A 20060-nucleotide genomic window follows, 5' to 3' on the forward strand; every position below is an offset into this window, starting at 1 on the left:
AGTCAACCAACCCGCACTTGGCCAGCGTAGTTGACTATGGCCTAGTCACCCCTAACTTAGGGTAGGAATCGAGCTCCTCGGTGGGGTCGTGTAGTGTGCTGATGATGATGATGAATAAAAGAAGCTAAATATATAAAAGAAATTAAATGTACATAAAGAAGCTAATAGTTGTTGGAAACACTGAAGGCAGGATATCTCATCGACAAGGTCGAGCGACCAAGTGAAGAACCAGTCATCACCCGATGTCTTCGCAGTCGTGAGAGATGCGCTGGACCGCAGTCGGTGAAAGCGAATCGTCTACTCCAGAAATAACCCTGATGCTGACCACAATCCTCAGCCATGAGAGATCGACTCTAGAGGAAGAGGGATATACATACTATATTACTTATTGATTAGTTTCTGTTAGTCGCTACATAAAGACTATTTTATTAAACAAACATGCACAAACAGACCGGAGTATGTGTCTGGAGTTTTCACTTGTGTTTGTGTGAAAGTCGATGACTCTTATCATTCAACACATCAACGTAGTTTAAAAACCGACGAGGGTTCTTCAACAGGGTGAGTGATTACTAGGCTGGATTCTGTTAGACTAGTCAGTGCCGACAATGGACTAATTTTATATCAATAGCTTTTATTTAATTAATTACACTTCTCATTAATATAATAAATACAAATGTTTAGATGGATGGATGTATGTTTAACAGTATATGCTGAATGGCTGAACGGATATCGATGAAATTTGGCATACATATAGCAACTACTAATTACGTTTATTTTTAATACCGCGTGGACGGAGTCGCGGGCGACAGCTAGTTTATAATAATTTCCCACCAGAGTTTCATTATTTAAGCTCATAAAATTTTATATGACCACCGAGTCATAATAAGCAGAGTAACTCAAACAATAAAGTGATTTTATTCCACAATTTTTCATCATTTAAAAACATGAAGATTTTGTACCGTGGGAAACGGATATGCAGCTTGAATGGAAGATTTAGCGAATTGTTGCGAACCATAGGTATTCCTTTCTGAGGATAGTTTAGTTCTTATCTTCTTGTTCGATATCACAGTGTAGCAAATCAACTTACAGAAGAATAAGCAAACAAAATGAACAGATACTAAAATGGAGCAGTATTTTATCCGCGTTTAATTTTATGGTCTTATTAATATCTAATTTATTTTACATTATTATATTAAAGTAAGTTAACATTATGATGCAAATTTCATACAATGGAATTTAATAATACACTTGTTTTTTCCAACACACATCCACTTTATTATCTTTATATATATAATTCTTCTGTGAGTGTGTATGTCACTGAACTTCTCTCAAACGACTGGACCGATTTTGATGAAATTTTTTGTGTGTGTTCAAGATCTGGGAATGGTTTAGATTCACAATTTTGTCCGCTTGACAATGTTTTTTTAATTAATTTTTAATTTATTAGTAGTTGTTGATTTTGGAATGTTTTACATTGGATCCGACAGACGGCGCTACCATCGCAGTGTCAAATTGTCAGACAACGTCTGTCGGGTCCGCTAGTTTACGATATAATTTCAATATTATATTTGTAAAAGATTGACAACTTTAGTAATTGAGTGTTTCAACGTGGCATAACGTGCCGTGTCGGAAGCGGTAAAATCAAAAAAAGAATTCTGAATGTAATATATGAAGAGTTCTTATGTGGGACTGCTTGATTGGATGAAACGTTCTCCCCTTATGTTTTACTGTAAAGTGAATCCCAAAATCCTTTCGTTTCCCTTACTGTTATGGTAGAAATAAAAGATGTTAGGGTTTTTATCTTTTTATAGGATCGCTATTTTATAACGTACTAGCTGCTGTCCGCGACTCCGTTCGTGCGGGGTTAAGAAAAAGTAATTAATAAGCTATGCGTTCTTCCAGACTATGTTATACATCTAAGCCAAATTCGTACTATAATTGTAATATCGATGATGGATTATATTTATGATAAATCAGCATGGTAAATAACAAGCGTATAAATTGCAAAACAAGCATTATTTTAGTGTATTAGGATTTTTATATCTAATCAAATCAAGATCTAACTAATCTACGGATTTAAATACTAAAGCGTGCTAAGGTGTTTTTCATTGTAATAATTAAGCATGCATTAGTTGAAAAATAAAGATTTTATTGATACGATATCTCATTTACATTAAGATAAAATATAGGTAGCTACCGTAAATAACCATTCTAGTGTTATCCAACGGTAGTTTCCACAGTGAGTTGAGGATCATTCCACTCTATCTGCAATCACGCGCAGTGGAAATGTCTCTTAACTAATAATTGTTATGCAACTGTTAATATTGTTGTTTCTGTAAAATATTGCATAATAATTTGATGTTTGCATAAGAAATAATAAAGATGTTTGTTTTTTATTTAAATATATATAAAAACATCTTTTGCCAACTCAAAACTCGAAATGGTTCGTCTTACCTTGAGCATAAACTTGTTAGTTGTTAACGTTGTTACAAAGCAGAAATTGTGCTTGTTCTTAGAGTTACTTTATCTTATTTAAAATTTAGTTTGCCTTTCTATTGTGTAGCATTTTCTATATCCTTTGTTTGTTTATGTGATGCATATATTTTTGAAGGGGAAATATTTCTCTGTGACTATGGTAGTATTGTTGTAAGGCAAATTGTATTACAATACAATCCTTACGACTGGATTTTTTTTTTATATCATAAGGTGGCAAACGAGCGAGCGACCACCTGAAATCGCTGAAATAGCGAAGTGACCGTTGCCCATAGACATACGCAATTGCATATGCGTTGCCTACCTACCTAATATACCTACCTAAATCGACGGAGGAGAGGATGCACAGAAAGAAAATATCTTCCCTTTCCATGCATCCTCTCATCCGGAAAGTCCACTTCCACTTCCCATCCTTTCCTGATAAAGAAAAGGATGGGAAGGGAAAGAGGACTAAATTAGGCCTCCGGGACGCACACTTATCAGAAGAAACGCGGAATAGCTTCCACTTCACGCTTGTCTTCTGTGTGGTCGTGGTATTTCACCGGGCGAGCCGGGCCAATTCTCGCGAAGATATTAAAGCGGGCTCTACCACTGTTAAATTTTTATCACCTTATTACCATAATCTTAACTGTCACTGCTAATTGCACTTTTAATATCCAAAGCTTTAAAAAATATTTAAAACCAACGACCACGCAGAAGACGGAACTAAAGAGAAGACAGGTGTAAAGTTTACTTCCAATCCATTTCGCGTTTTGCCTAATGAGTGTGTGTTTTGAAGGCCTAATTTTAGTCCTCTTCCTACACTTTTCTGACGAGGAAAGGATAGGATTGTTGTAGAGACCCATAGTAAGTTAATATAAAACTTTAAAAATGTTATTTGTGGTGGTCAGTAATGTATAATTCTAATAGCCCTCCATGATACCGACAGCAAAGATGCAACACAACAAATTGTGTAACGTTAGTCTCTACAGCCGAGACACGTATATAAAATTAACACCATCACTCTCAATCTCTTTGAAACAAGATAGATAATAATATGACTAACATGCTGTTAACGTTTTCACTTCGCAAAGGCTTAATGAGTCGATTTAATCATTGCCCGCTTTGTTTTGCAAACCATTCCCTTTTCAATGCGAAATGAGAATAAAAAAATAATAAAAAAGCGGCTCACGCTCTAACAGATAATCGGTGATGAGATCTCGGCTGTCGGGATGATTGCATTGTTTGTAAATGAGGGCCCGCAAATAAAACGAAATGTTTATTCGGTACTGTTTTCTCTATTGTAAGGGCCGTTAGAACCTTGTCTTGATCTTAACAACAGTCTTATTGAAACATTTTGAAATATTTATTCACAAAATCATACATTGCGCAATTTAGATTTCCATTGAATAGATTGAGAAAAATATTTCTTAGTGCTTGCCTTTGTAATAACAAAAAACTGTAATTTTTCAGTGTATTGTCAAGTGGTTAGGATCTAATCTTAATCAGTCAGTCATTAATCTATTTAAGTGTATTGTTTATGTTTGGTTTTCTCATCATTCGATTTATGTCACAATTTTGTTCTCCGTCCCCAAAAAAATGAATGTATGGAAATTTATTTAATTTAGGCGTTGGTTAACATGAAATATAGATCTTATGATTCCTTATTATTATCTACGTTTGCTGCAAATGCTTTGTCTGGTATTATGTGTACTGGGGATGTTAAACGGCAGATTTTAACAGTCAAGAGGCTGCCTTGCGGCGTTAACGAGCATCTCCAAACCCCTTGGATTGTGAGGATTGTGTTTGTAATCTTTATCTCCCTTCGTTCCTTCCCAATGCTTCTATTTAATGCTTAGATGTATAAGATTAAATGAGGATAGGCATGCAGACGATAAATAATAAAAATTATTTCATATTAATTCTTTTTTCATAACTTAAATGAGTTAGAATATTAAAAAATGGAGTTATACTTGATGTCTACCGGCTGTTGAATTAGTTTTATTCGCGTTCATTGAATTTTATGAGAAAAACTTGCTTTGTAAATATTTATTTAATTAAGAGGGTTTACAAAAGACATCGTTTTAATTTATAGAAAAAAATATTCGTTCTGTATTTGTGGCAGTGAAAAGTTGCTAATTATATTTCGACAGGCGCTGTAAAAATTTTGTCTTGTCTATTACTTAGATAAAATTAGTAAATGTCATTTTTTTAAATAGATATTTTTACTTTAAAGTACTCTGATAGGATCCTAATAATATTAAACTAAAACAAAATTGATGTGACTGAAGAAAAAAATGTTAATTCTTCAATCTCTGAAAATAAAATTAATCTATGTAGATATAAACATCAATACGAAGTTGCTTCAACTATTCAAACTTTAGAGTTATTTTATCGAACTGGAGCATAGAACTGATGTATGCACGGAGTGTAATGATTCAACGTTGCGGATCATTGGCCCATTTGAATGCAATGTGCGATGGTTGCAGGCCATTTACAATGCTCTCTGCTAATTGATTACCTTCATTACCTTATAAATGAACATTTATGTTCATATCTTAAACCATTTCACGGTAGATTTGTGTTACAGATTACACCTGAGTAGTATTCCTTTGCAAGAAGCACCACATTAACTACGTTCCTTTTAACTGTATTCTTGCTGTCGATCGAGACGAGAATTAAAAAAAACAACTGAACTTGTATCCCGTGTGTTCTTCCGAACTATGTTCTACATATGCGCCTTTCTCCAAAATCTATTGATCCGTTCCAGAGATACCTTCAAACGTACATCCATCAATTCATATAAACTTTCGCATCTATAATATTAATAAGATTTAACTTTAACTGAGCGGCGCGCAAATCGATTTTTCAATTATCAAAGTAGGAGGAGTGTTAACAAATAATATCATGGAATCAAATATGAAAAATATTAACAGAGAATAGAACTATGTTATCTTGTCTATTTCAGTTGGACAGCAATTCGGCTTGGTACAAGTTCATAATTCATCACGTCGGCGACGCCATTATTGGAATGAAGAGCATTTCATTGCGAGCGTCCGCGACTCGTTCCAAATTCCAGCGCCGCTCGATGTTTTGTCAAACTTTAACCTGAATTATCCATTCATTCTAATCATTCTGCCACGTATAATACAACCCTAATTAAATAATAATTCCTTCTTAAATGAGAACTCTACCGGACTCACATTTGTAATACATGACGTCATCTCTTATATATTCTTTGATATAACACAGACAACAATGTCTTTATTGTAACTGTTCTTACTATCTTGCTAACACTCATTCATTTATTATCCTTTTTCTTTATATATTACATTTCATATAAAAAATAAAAAAAATATACAAAATATATTATATTAAAAATAGAGCACCACCGGCAGCGGAGTCCCATACTAATATTATAAATGCGAATGTTTTGATATATAGATAGATGTATGGTCGTCAAAAGGTATCTTTAGAACGGCTGTATGAAATTCAGCATAGATGTAGAACATAGCCTGGAAGAAAACATAGTCTATTAATTAAGTTTTTTAAATTCTGTTCGGACGTTTCGTTTATTATTTTGCCAGTTTTTAACTTCTTCGAGTAATACTATTTGTTCTATTATTCTATGATATAGATCCCATTAATGAAATTGAATACAATTTTATTTAATTTAAAATTTAAAAAAATGTTTTAAAAACCTTGTATGCAGTATTTTCTTACTGCGTATATTGTTCCTGAATATCTTTGATGTTTTCATTTTGTTACATATGAAAGTCATAAATAATGAACGATTGCCACAGAAACCTTACATTTCGAATCAAGCATTCTACCCACGTTCCACGTAAATTGGTGGGCTTTGACATAAAAAAAAAAACAAAACGGCCCGTTCCATTTGTCACTGGGTACCATAATACTTAGATATTTGATTTGTTGCCCCCGTCTGAAGTTGTCAGTGTTATTGATGTGTAGCGAAATTGGAAAGTTGAAACGCACTTATCTCGCAGATTTAGATAGCGGGGCAATTTATAAGGCGGGGGATTTCTCCCCTAAAGTGCGTTCTTGACAGCACGCTAGACGCCGACGGCACTGTTGCCCACAGACATTTTGATGCGTAATGGTTGGGACTCGTAAAATTAAACCAACATTGCTAAAAAACAAAGGAACATCTATAAAATGAATCCATGAGTAAACATAGAGAACGAAGAGAACAAACTGACCAGAGTGAAGTTGAAAATTTTTACAATAATTCAAACAAAATGCTAATCTTTTTTTTAATTAACCGCTAAAATGTACAAGCAAATGTTCTACTCTTGAAAAACTATTCATAATTTACAACCCTAACAAAAGGGATCTTTGTAGAATGTTGAGATATTGGTTCCATAGCAACGCTATTTGCGTTGGACGCGATCCGCGTTGAGTCTGCTATTCCAGCGGTTTTAACAGCTTGCAGCTCCATTCTGCCATCGGAACGTAGTGATATTAAGCACTTCTGTTTTGCTGTAGACAGGCGTTACTTTAACCATATTGACTATCAGTTCATAATATTATAATAATAAGCCTTTATTTAGATACATTGCATTACTTAAAGTTTAAGTTAAGTTAGTATTTAAGTTTATATCTGTTAGTCTCACGTAGACAAAGGTCTCTTCCAAATTCTGCCATTCTTCTCTTATTTTAGCCTTCCTAGACCTGTCCCGTAATCGAATTTGTAAATGGAATATGTTAAAGAATAAACATACCTTGGTAAAATAAGTTTATAATATTATCACGTAGCAAATCCACAAAAAGAAATGTGTCTATTTTCTGGCCACAGACTTTCCTGAAATCACTTCGATTGGACTCTTCAATTCATCAGTTGTTGTCCGTAATTTAGACCAGATCAAAGGACTATCTTTTGAAATACGTAGTTAAATTATAGATAATTTGTATCAACTTAGGAACCGTTAATTCCAATCACTACTTATTCTACGACTAATAACAATGGAGAGCGAAAACTAATACTATTACAGATGTTTGATTGCATTTCATCTTCACCATGATCACATCGCATCAATAGAATGGATAGAGACAATCAACCGAATCGATTTAATTAAGATCAATCAATTGTAAGGGCGATGGATCGCGGTGCGGATTTCTAGGAATGCCTCCAATTCCGTACAGCCAGTCTGCAAGATGAATATTTATGTGCAAAGACCTGTCCGGGATAATTGCTGCTCCCCTGACGATATATTGCTAGTACTGTTATGGCTCTGTATATTTTGTAATCAGCTATTATTTTAATAGATTCAATATTGATTTAAAATACTTGATTACTTAATTGATTTGATTTTTTATTTTCTTCGTTGCTGGTTCATTAAAATATAGTTTTCTTTTATCCATTATGCCAGTGTTAAAATTTCTATTATTAATACTTTAATTTTGTAAAATATTATGGTTCTTCTGTGCTATAGACGAAGGAAACGCACGAGCGTAAATTTTGAAAAAGTATGAATGTTAAAAATAATAATTAAACGGAAGAGAGAAAAGATAAGATTAGCACACACTATAAGAATTTATATTCATAACTGACATTTTTTAATCATAAAAAAGAATAAAAAACATAAAACATTCTAAATTTAAAAATAATGAATAAAAAAGTGTAAAGAGGTCCGTTTGTATCGGCTACATAGACGATGCCTGATACGGATAGCTAGATATAACTATACCACCATGTAGTTTCGTTTGTTTAATATAAAATTAATTAATGCAACCGGTTCGTAATATAAACACCGCAGACAAATTATCACGCGCACGTGGAAGCGTTAAAACTTAATTTTCCGCGGCCAACCGCATTTAGGAACTTAAAAATTTCCAGTCGTTTAAAACAGTTTATGAGCTCACTCGCCTGGCACAAACTTCGCTGCAGCAATGAAAGTCAACTAGTTTATGTTACCTAACCGAATAATTATGGTAACGGACGTTACACGGAACAAGTTTAGTTATTATTTGCTTTTATAATATTTCCATACATTTCGTTTAATAGTTGTTTATGTTAAATATTATTTTCAGATTACTAACTATGGAATGAAGTATTAACTGTCTTAATTTGATTTATTTTTATAACTATAAAGTACATATCTGATTGACGAAGATTTAGATCTCAATTTTGATTCAACGGACATAGAATAAGTGCTTACAAAACAAACATAAATTTTTACTTACAATTAGAAAAATAAAAATAACAGAATTGAAATATAGTTTTGCAATTTGTTAATAGATGGCATTAAACATAATTATTATTGTTTTATTGTGTTTATTAGTAAAGGGCATTAGATCAATATAAATAATGTTTAACATCATTTTTTAACATGTGCATAAACTAACAATGTAATTGGACATTATTTAAAATTAATAAATGTCCAATAAAATAAACATACAAATAAAAGCATGTACAAGATTTGTAATTAAACAATCCATTAGGTTGCATCACGATTTTGTCCTTCGCCGTAAGAACGTCGGATAAATGTACATATGTAAATCGGAAATCAAAAAACACATTGGTACATGGCGGGATTCGAACCTAGGACCTGCAGAAGAAATTCAAAGATATGTGTGAAGTCAACCAACCCGCACTTGGCCGGCGTGGTTGACTATGGCCTAATCACCCTTAACTTAGGGTAGGCTCCGAGCCCCTCGGTTTAGACGTATAGTGAGCTGATGATGTAATCCATTAGGAAGCTGGTAATAAAATTTCTCATTAAATATTCTTCTGCAGACACCGTAAAATAAAAATTAAAGCGTTATTGTATAAACAATCACGTCTTTATTAAGTAATAAAATGTGGTTGCTTTATTTAAAGTTCTAGTTTCAGTTGTTATGTTAGTCTATGAGAAGAAATGAAGAGAGAAGAAAAATATAGTAATAGAGAAATTGGATAAAATATTAGTTTAACGTGGTATGAAAATATAATACGGAGAGATCTTACTAATATTATAAACGCGAATTTTTAGATGGATGGATGTATGTTTGAAGATATCTCCGGAACGGCTAAACGGATCTCGCTGAAATTTGGCATAGTTGTAGAACATAGTCTGGAACACCACATAGGCTTATTAAGGTATATCTGCGTGGACGGAGTCGCGACAGCTAGTGACTACATAAATATCAAAGTAATGAGACTGAATGTAAATGGCTACATTGAGGAAGACAAAGGAAATTATGAATGTATTGTATGAAAACAGGATATGCTTGAGAAGAAAGTGAATTTAAATATGTCGGTTTATAGAGACATCTCTAGACAGAGACTCTCCTTCTTCTTCGTAGGGAATAGCTACCATGTTAGGAAGAGTTCACACTTTACCTCTGTGAACTATTAAAATTGTCAATTGGTAATAAAATAATTATTATTTATTTTCAAGTTCAATATAATTTTATTTTTCCCATAAATTGTGGAAGATGCTAATTAGGTTAATACAGTTTTTTTTTTTATTTAATCATTTAATTATGTGTAATTTAGTCCGAATAAGGATAAGTAGTTTTTATTTCAAAAAAATACGAACTAAGTCCGGGCGTATTAGCGCTAGTTGCATATATTAATCAAGATTGTACAAGTTCAGAAATAGATACAGCCAGGAAGAACTTCTTCACACGTTCAATAGCGATTTTGACTACGTCTTTTATTATAGGTGCTCCTAATTCTGTTATCAACTCCTTCCAGCTTTGATCAAATAATTCCAAAAGTGGCTTGGCTGTAGACAAGAAAATTGTGATTTAGGAAATTCTACATCTAGGTCTCTAAACGTAGTATAGTCTGTCTATTTAAGATAGATTAGTTTGACAATTCATGTGACAATTTACTAGAGATGGGTTGATTAAAATCGGTCATGAAATTTTTTGTTTTTCGATGGTTTTTCTCATAGAACTTGCAATTGAAATTATTTTTGATTATTGCTTTTGATTTACGGTCACAATGAAATAGTTTTTTTTTATAACAATTTTATTCTTCTAAATTAGGTATGTAGTAAAATAAAATTTCATACCAAAAATTGAGATTTTCAGAAATTTTTAATTAATTGCATGAGTCAAAGGTAAAGTAATAAGATACCTAAGTCATAGTATTTGTTTCTTCGATTAATATAATTACAAAACCGATTCTCGGTAGTTCATAGTTATTAGTAATGCGCGTATAGTCCTACACTATGAAAAGCGTCTATTAAGTACAACATTAAAGCTCATACAAAATTAATTCTATAATTTATAGGTGTCACTAGTCAAAGTAATCCATCTTAGACATACTATAGTAGAATATTTCGTTTCAATTTAATCTTTTTTTTTAAATATGGTTTTTAGTAACGTATTTATTTTATAAATAACATCCTGTAACTGTTCATAATATTGATTTAACTTACCTCTAGTAGCATCTCCACCGAATAGATTTTCAGGCATAAAATAGACTTTGTTGATTAAGTCATATTTGTAATCGTAACTTGTCAACTTCCAGTACTTATCACCTTTTTTGTCCGTGATTGTTGTATATTTTACATCAATGAACACCTTAACTTTATCTGAAATTAAATGTTAATATGATATTTAAAGAGACATATAAATATTAAATCTTACTAAGATTGTATTAAAATTATATAATAGTATTCTTCTCGGGTTGAAATTAAGTTATTTTGGATATTTTTAATGGATTATAACAATAGATTCTCTGAATTAGGTGAAGATAAGTTGGTATCACGGATAAATGGATTTAAGAGTAGGTATATGCACTGTCGACGCTCTCTACACCACTTCGGGGACATAGGACTTTAAGTCAAGTAAGTCAAGTCATATTTAAATTATATGTAAAGAATACGATGACTTGTATCGTGTATCAATTTACCTGTTTTGATCTCAATGTTTCCTTCTCCTTCAGCGGGGATAAAGAGAATTTTGCCTTCTAATTTATAAGTACCGTTAGCAAAAAGAGGAGTTTCTAATTCTATACGTATTACTGATTTCGCCTCATCCATTCTGTAAAAAAATAATAATAAATGTCAACGTGTTCATAATTGTATATTGCCTTACAATAAAATATAGTAGGACCAAACTCAATGGACCTTACTATAGAAATATTAGACAATGTTTTAAATACATTTTACGTTGACATTTCAAACTTTTTATACCGTGATTATAACTCCGCGGATTTTTGATAAATAACGGCTTTTGAAAACATTTTTTAAGACCAATAAATAATGTATTTATACCGAAAGTAGTATGCATAATTATGGTAAAACATATAACTTTGACGTCCGTAATATCCATCACCGGCGGTCAAAGGGTTAAACATGTGTATACGATATTTTTGGTCAGTTTTTCATCTTTAATTTTTTTTCGGCATTTTATAACAACAACATGTTTTGTTATAATTCAAGTTAAGAAAACGAAACTTACTCTACATTGTTAAAGGTACTTTGGCTTAAACCATATATGTTCATATCGTTAAAGGTCAGTTTCATTTCACCCTGGTCAGATGTGGCTTGTTTTATGTACAAGGGTTCACTGGGTGGGATATCTAGGGCGGGTATTCCCGGTACAATAAAAGGTATCGCTGCTGTTGCACTGGATTTTACACATTCTTTATCATTAAGCTTGCATGGCTTTATAAATGGTGCTGGAAAAATACAGTACAATTGATTAATAACACATAAATTACAGGTCATAGGAGTTCACAAAAAAAAATTACTCAAAAAATCTTTGTTATAAATGCGAAAGTTTAGATAGATGGATCGATGTTTTAAGGATCTCCAGAACGGCTCAACGGATAATGATAAAATTTAGCACAGATTTAGAACGTACTCGGAAGAACACATAAGCTACTATATAAGTCCTTTTTGTTCCATCGCAGACGGAGTCGCGGGCGACAGCTAGTTATTCATAAGTGTATAGATCAATATAAAAAGCTATAAAATGGAACCATTGGAGACATAACATAGTCGCTTCAAAATCATAATAGAAATACTGGCTAAACTGGTTTGATTTTGTTTTCTACTTTTTACAAGATATCAGTGCATAATTAAATCACGTTTAATTCCTTAAGTAACCGGTTCCTGAGAACAAAAATCCTCGTTTAAAACGTATTATTATCTCCGTTTTGCAAACAGACAGTGATGACGATAAGTTTTATATAGAAATGATTTCAGAAACCGACTATAAGTGAAGTTAGAAATTGGAAAAATTTTATTTAGTTGTATTATATTTAACAACACTTCAAACAATTTCTTTTATGACAATTCCGTGACCGTGAGTTGCTGAGACAAACATTACTGTATAAAAAGTGCCATCATCTCTGCCTTTCTTTTTTGATAAAATAAAGATAACAATAGGTTTTAAGCGAGGATTTTGGCGTTAAAAACCCACGGTTAGATACGCTATGAAATTATCTAATAACGTCTACGCCTGTGTAGTTGTACTAAAACTAACTTCAAAGCGTAAATAGCCCAATAGTTAAGGTAACGGATTACCACGTTGTCGGGGGTTCGTATCCCGCCATTTGACTATTGTCGTAAACCATGTCCTTGCACAAGCCTAGACCTTAGTTGGAATTGTGCAAGAAATATTGGTAAATTAACAAAAATCTGATAATAATAAAAAAAAAACTTACCCAAAGCAGCATTAGCTCCAGTTAACACAACTGTTAGAAAAGCAAATAAATGTGTCTTCATTGTTATTAATTTTGTCTTTATGTTACGAAAATGCAATGAACACTGCCGTAACTTGAATTAAATTGGACTATTATATACGATATTTTTGTAGAGATGCTTATGAACTTTTTTTACGAGGTCAGACTATAATAAAGTAATTAACAAAGCATATCATAGAGGCGTCCGTGCAAAAAAATTGTCATTACTTATGAGATTGTTTAGCGCCTAAATGCCTTATTTTTCATCTATTATTATTTTAATTAAAAAATATATTCTAAAATATATTAAAAATCATTTGATGTTCGTTAGTCTCGGTAAAACTCGAGAACGGCTGAACGGATTTATCTTATCTTAGTCTTGAAATGTTCGTGGAGGTCTTGGGAAGGTTTCAAAGGTGAGAAAAATTCGAATAATTGCCGGGAAAATCCTTTAGAAACCTTTTCCGTAACACATTAATACAAAATTATGTACGTTTAATTTAAAGTTCAAAAAAATCGTATTTTCATAGATTCCAGACAAAGACTAGAAGAATGTAAATGGCAATTTTGTTTTTAACCACGGCTTGGTACCTCCAAAAAGGAGGAAATTTGGACGGCTTAAGCTTAAAAAAATGCCTAGAATAGCGCATATGTTGCTTAGTTTTATTTTTATCACGTGCGGTCGATGACAAAAACTATATGTTTTTAATACGTAGAAGTTTAAAATAAATTATTAGATTCCTTTGTGATATATCATACATCAAAATTACCATCTTTAACAGTGAGTTTCTGAGACCAATATACCCGTTTAAAATATATTGTTATCTCTGTTTTGTCAACGATGAAAGAAAGGGATATTTTATACAGAGATTTTGGTGTAAGAAACCCAAGGTTAATACTTTACGGAAGACAAGATCGTTAGGAATAATCTACATTGTAAATATATTATAACAAATAAATTCATTTTATTCAGTTCCGCTAGAGTTACGGCGATACTCGTTTCGTTTAATTTAAATTAATGATGAAGTGTTTTTATTTTAATTAAATATTTCCAAAGAAAAAAGATGCGTTGAGGTCATATACCTGTTTAGACTTTTGTAAGGTGACTTGAGGACGAACAGGGGACAAAGGTTTTGGAACTTGATGTTGGCTAGTTTTAGTCGATCAAATCAGCCCTGTCTCCTCCTAAAAGGTAAGGTAACATTGTAAAGTCCTTCTCCAAATAAAAAAAACCTATAAATATTGATATTTATTTTAATCTTCATATTATTATAAATGCGAATGTTTGGATGTATTGCTCAACGGAGTTAACCACATAGACTACTTGCTTTTTTAATACCGCGTGCACAGAAATGCGAGCCATAGCTAGTAGAGTAATAAATCTATTTTACTTTGCAGTGTTCTGCAACCGCTTTATGTGAATTTATATTGCTCTAACTACACAGGTTCTAAACATATTATTATCTCGTACTTTCCAAAGAAAATGAAAAGGATGGGTAATATGTTTAAAAGTAATTTAAAGTTATCGTTATTGATGTAAGGCCAAAAACACTAATCATCTATAGAAAAACTATGAAGAGACCTTTTTAATCTGTAAGTGTTCTGTTTGAATTTCAATTTTGTTATCAGCTAACTTATAATTTAAAGTGAAATTTTATAAATACGATTCTAAAGTGCGAACAACTCGCAAGGCAATCGAATGCTTTGAGTTGAAGCTGTTGAATTTTGTATGAAACAGATGCACTTGGTACCAGCGAAGACAGATGATATTTCCTTCCAAACCAACATCTCTGGGCTAGGATAAAATATGTACGTGCTATCTTCACATCGATTTCCTACTAGTATACGATTTATGAGAGTTTCGTTGTACTGAAATATATGAACAGAATATTCTCGGTCTTAAACAAGAAATGCGTTAAAACATTTTTTTTATTTATTTATTTAAAAACTGCATAGCATCCTTACAGTATACAACATCTGCAATCCTAAAGAAATATACTTTAATATTCAGGCTCGTATACCAAAACTTCTATTCAAAACATATAGCACATGTAAAGAGAGATGTAGATTAGATTAGATGGAGTATGAAAAAGTCGTCAGCTTATTATATCAATCAATTTAAAGGTGACTAGGCTATAGTCAACAGTGCGGGTTTACACTCTTTGAATTTATTCACCGATATGTGCAGGTTGCATCACGATGTTTTCCTACAACGTAAACACGTTGGACGAGTGGCTAATTAATGAGTCTGAGTAAGATAAGTTGAAGTAATTTGAAACAAAACAAATCTGCGATAAGTTTTTATGCACTGCTTTTTATCTATTATGGGTTTTATTTATTAACTATAAGTTTAATAGGGACTGGTTTTAAAATAAAATACAACACTTAAAGAAACTAACAAAACTGTTCTGTTTTGTTAAGCAACATCATCATCATCAACCTGCCCTTATCCCTATTGAGGGTCGGCACAGTATGTACTACTCCTCCATACATCTCTATCAGCCGTTATATCCGAATCTACCCCATTCCTACGCATATCCTCTTTCATACAGTCATTCTATACTTTTTTGCTCTTCCTTCACCTTTGTAGCCAACGTTAACGTTTTGTTAAGCAACAGCAATACGAAAAAAAGAAAATAAGTGAAATCATATTAATGACAGAATCCACTGATTTTAATTACCCTAGATTAATCTACATAATTTAGTAGTATTTATGGTCTAACAATTCCGGTTTGGTAATTTGGTAGCAAATTATTCTGTTTTGCATACAGTAAAGTTTGTTTCTTATTTGTATCTTAATTTAATTGAATGGCACACCAACTAGCCATCAACCAGATTGTAGACCAACCGCTGTTTGGAATTTCAAAATCGTTGTAATTTAAAAATGGCGGATCGATTCTGTAGGGTTGACATGTCGTCGCTATGCGTTAACCGAATATACAGTGACAAAGTTATCTGAACCGGTGGGTATAAGTCAAACTAAATTATTACAGCTCACTAGCGCCCCTCTCTTATAACGAATATTGTCACAAAATTCTTTGTATTGTAGCTGTCACGTCATTTGTTTAATTTTATATCATTTTCTATGTCGTAAATAGGTTATATTCTGAAAGACCCAGCCGCGATGGTAGCGCCACCCTCACCGGTTCAGATATGCTTGTTTAACTATACACAACTCGCGTCTACGATATCAATGTTTTGTGCACGGAGCGCGCGACGAGATTCTCGCGACGCAACTATAGTTTCGATGATTTACATTGCCTGGTGTACGAAGGGTCGACATAAATGTCCGACATGACTATACTCTTACACTTGTATTTATTTTTATACAGCGGCTAACGCGACATTAGTATCGTTTTGCAGTAAATTTTGTAATCTCAGATACTCGTGTACATACAGAGACATTCGATGTAAACACAGAGAATATCGTGTATAGTATCTGTCTAATTGGACCTGTTTTTGACTTTAAATGTAAATAAAAAATGTATATCAGGTTTAATGAGTCATTAATTACAAAAATAGGAAAAAAAGTCAATGTTAAATATCTTTTTAACCCCCATTAAAATATATAGCAATCAAAGATGATTTTTTTTAAATTAAAAGTTATAAGCACGATTTTATGTTTTTTTGTGTAAACACTACGTTTTAGTGTCGCATTGAAGTTTCCATGTTTTCTGATCGCGCTTTTACGCTGACGATAAGGGAAATGTGTGTCACTTTAAAAGGCACTGAAGCAAAACTGTGTTGGTGTTTTATTTTGTAGATGGGGTTTGTGTCATGAAAAAACCAAGCTCTGATGAATTATTATTTGTCTTTTTACGTATAAACATTTGTTCTAGAGAGAAGTTTAACTTTTACATATTTAAAATGTCTTATTTATTTATGACTGCCAGCTTGACTTTTAAGGTATGAGTTATAATTCGCTTTCATTTTTTTCTCCTCAAAATTTAATAGCGTTAAGTTTGTAAAAGTAAGAATATAATAAGTATAACGTCACCAGTGTTGCTTTTGGATCGGATTGGAAATTTATTTTGGTATTGATTTATTTATAGAACTAGCTGTCGTCCGCGACTCCGACTGCGCGAGATTAAAAAAAAACTTAATATCTGTACCAAATTTCATCAGAATAGGTTGAGCCGTTTCGGAGATACCTTCAAACAAACATCCATTCAAACATTCGCATTTTTAATATTAGTAATATTACAATAGAGTGATGAATGTTTATCATAATTGGAAATATTCTGATAATATATGATGATATATAAATTCTCGTATCTTGCAATTGGTAGTACATATTGTTCTGGTTTTTACTTCCATACAGAGAAGGCATAATCCTTTCAACGGTGGCACGGTTTCCGGATCCATTGTTTTAAAACAATTGTTCAGTACATTTTTCTGCTGTCGTTCTTTCCGTGACATGTATTCCGTAAGTGCATTATTGACTTTAAAATATCTACTCTCTAAATGGGTAAATAAAAGAATATGTTTAATTAAAAAGAAAATAAATTTATTGCATTAAAATATCTACTAGTTTACTACAAGATATGTTAAGTAATATAATTGTGTTTTTTCTTTCTTAAAATTCATCTGTTCTCGTAAGAAAGTAAACGCTATATTGATTAGCTATTCTAAAATCTATGTCTTGTTTTTGTAAACTCGATTACAGATAAGTATGTTTAATTCTTCTCATATTGGTAAATGTTATTTACGCTCGCAATGTTATCATCATCAGATCACTGCGTCCCTAACGAGAGGCTCGGCGCCTACCAGAAATAAGGAGTCAATAGGCCATAGGCAACCATGCTGGCCCAGTACAGGTTGGTTGACTTCACATATATCTTTTGAATTTCTTTGTAGATATAAGTATCGGTAAGAATTAGATGTAAGAATCGGATAAATGTAAATTAAAAATCTAAAAATACATGGTGGAATTCGAACCCAAGACCTGCATATTGCAATTCATGTACTTAACCCTTGAGCCATCGACGCTCAATGTAATACGATATTCTATTTAGTGCGATAGGAATTTTTTTACTGAATAAAAGAGGTGTTAATTTTCTAACTATTCTCAGGACCTGTATGCTTAGAGCTTTATTACAGCGAAGTGCACTTGACGTCGATGCTCGCTCACTGTTCGCATTATAATTATTTAAAAAGTTTTCTCTCTATTTATGTTGAGAAGTCGGCGAATACGAGGGTACGATATCAAAGAGATCTTTTGTGAGTCATGATTAAAGCTGACTGACATTACTTTATAAGAGAAATTTTGTACAATTAAATTTTAATTAAATGCATATTTAATTGCAGCGTTTGTAATCTTGCAATCAATACCTAAGAATTGTTGGTTTTTATATCAGAAAGAAGATTTGAAATTATAAAATGTTTGGATGTATGGATGTCTGTAAAAAGTATCACCAGAACGGCGATATAGATCAGGCTAAAATTTGGCATAGATGTAGACACAGTCTGAAAGAACACATAGGCTACTAATTTAGTTTTTTTTTAATCCGCGCGAAATCACGGTCGAAAGCTAGTTTAAAATAACATTGTAATAGTGCATGAATAAATTTAACAAGCCTTTTCTAATATCAAGTTTCTTAAGTGTTTGACGTAGCACTAAAAAGCATTTATAATATTAAACATGTATTACGAAAGTGCAACATATATGATTTTCAAGATGCCAAATAATGTTTTAAAGTTTCGTATGCAATACGTTCCCTAGAGGCTAGAATATTCATAGTACATCTTGCTGGTGAACTTGCCACATCATTTTAATTACAACCACGGTCGCCTTTAGAGAGGAAAACTTTCATCTACTTATACAACACCTGCTCGGTTAAAATGCTTCTGAAAATAATGAAATTGAAATAAACCTTTGCTTTTTCGAGTTTAAATTGCAACTACATTTTGAACACGAATTAAGTGATTGCGGTACATTTTAGAACGATATAGAAATTTGGATTTCTATTCAATGTTAAGCGTCAATAGCCTAATGGTTAAGGGTACGGATTTCCGATCACGAGGCCGGGGGTTCGAATTCCGCCATTCGACTATTGTCGTAAACCATATCCTAGCACGAGCCTATGGTAAAAGAAATATTTTAATAAAAAAATGTTATTTACAGGTAATATCGTATTTATCAAGTAATTAATAAATTGATACAATTTGAATAAAAAAAACTTTTTAGAAACCCTTCTATCAACGAGCAAATGTTTTTAAAATAGAAATATTTCGTTTGAAATTCACATAGAAAATATTTTGCGTTAAAAGTTTTCTTATGAAACGTGCATTTCAACTGAATGCTAAGGCATAGCTCTTTTATGATCATCTTTTAGAGTGGCTTTAGCGTTTGTTCCCGAGGTGTTTTTCTCTCATAGCGATCGCGGCTTTCACCTGCATACGCTGACGATTCAAATGACGGTTAAATGAATGTTTTGTGTTCTTATGTTTTTAAATAGTATTTTCTGTATTGCCGATATACTGATATGAAAAGAATATTTAAAAATAATATCACATTTATAAATGAGCGAATTAATTCATCATCGTGTCATAATATGGTATCAAGCTACGAAGTGTAGGTACTGCAGCCTACGAGGTGTTCTACGTCGCGTCGTAGGCATTTCTCTCTTTTCTCTGTAGGCAGACATTTCTCTTTGTAGGCAATATTAATGTTCATTGTTTTTTGACCAAATACAGAATGCTACTTATTTCTTAAATCCACAAATAAACTACAAAAATGTTTTTGTTGTGCGTTCCTTCGCTGACCCAGTCTATGGGGCTCTCACAGATATGCAGATTTCGTACCCGGGAGAATTCCAGAGACCGACTCATGATATGGTCAACATGTCTTACTTGCGCGTGTAATTGTCATAGCAAGATTATAAATGTAATTTTCTATTGTTAAAACGTAAAATATCTGTCAACCCATATCATTTTACTAGTC

At 32.6% G+C, this 20060-nt stretch overlaps 1 protein-coding gene across 1 annotated transcript; it reads right to left on the bottom strand.

Annotated features, from left to right (window-relative positions):
* Window positions 1–9839: 9839 nt before the first annotated feature.
* On the bottom strand, window positions 9840–13174 carry LOC106122056 (uncharacterized). The gene is given in 5 exon segments (NM_001312068.1): window positions 9840–10202; window positions 10863–11018; window positions 11339–11469; window positions 11890–12109; window positions 13100–13174. Coding segments are annotated over 5 exon segments (720 nt in total). The 5' UTR covers window positions 13161–13174; the 3' UTR covers window positions 9840–10050.
* Between the last annotated feature and the right edge of the window lie 6886 nt (window positions 13175–20060).

This window comes from Papilio xuthus, unplaced genomic scaffold (genome assembly GCF_000836235.2).
Source record: "Papilio xuthus unplaced genomic scaffold, Pxut_1.1 DF826933.1, whole genome shotgun sequence".
NCBI lineage: Eukaryota > Metazoa > Arthropoda > Insecta > Lepidoptera > Papilionidae > Papilio > Papilio xuthus.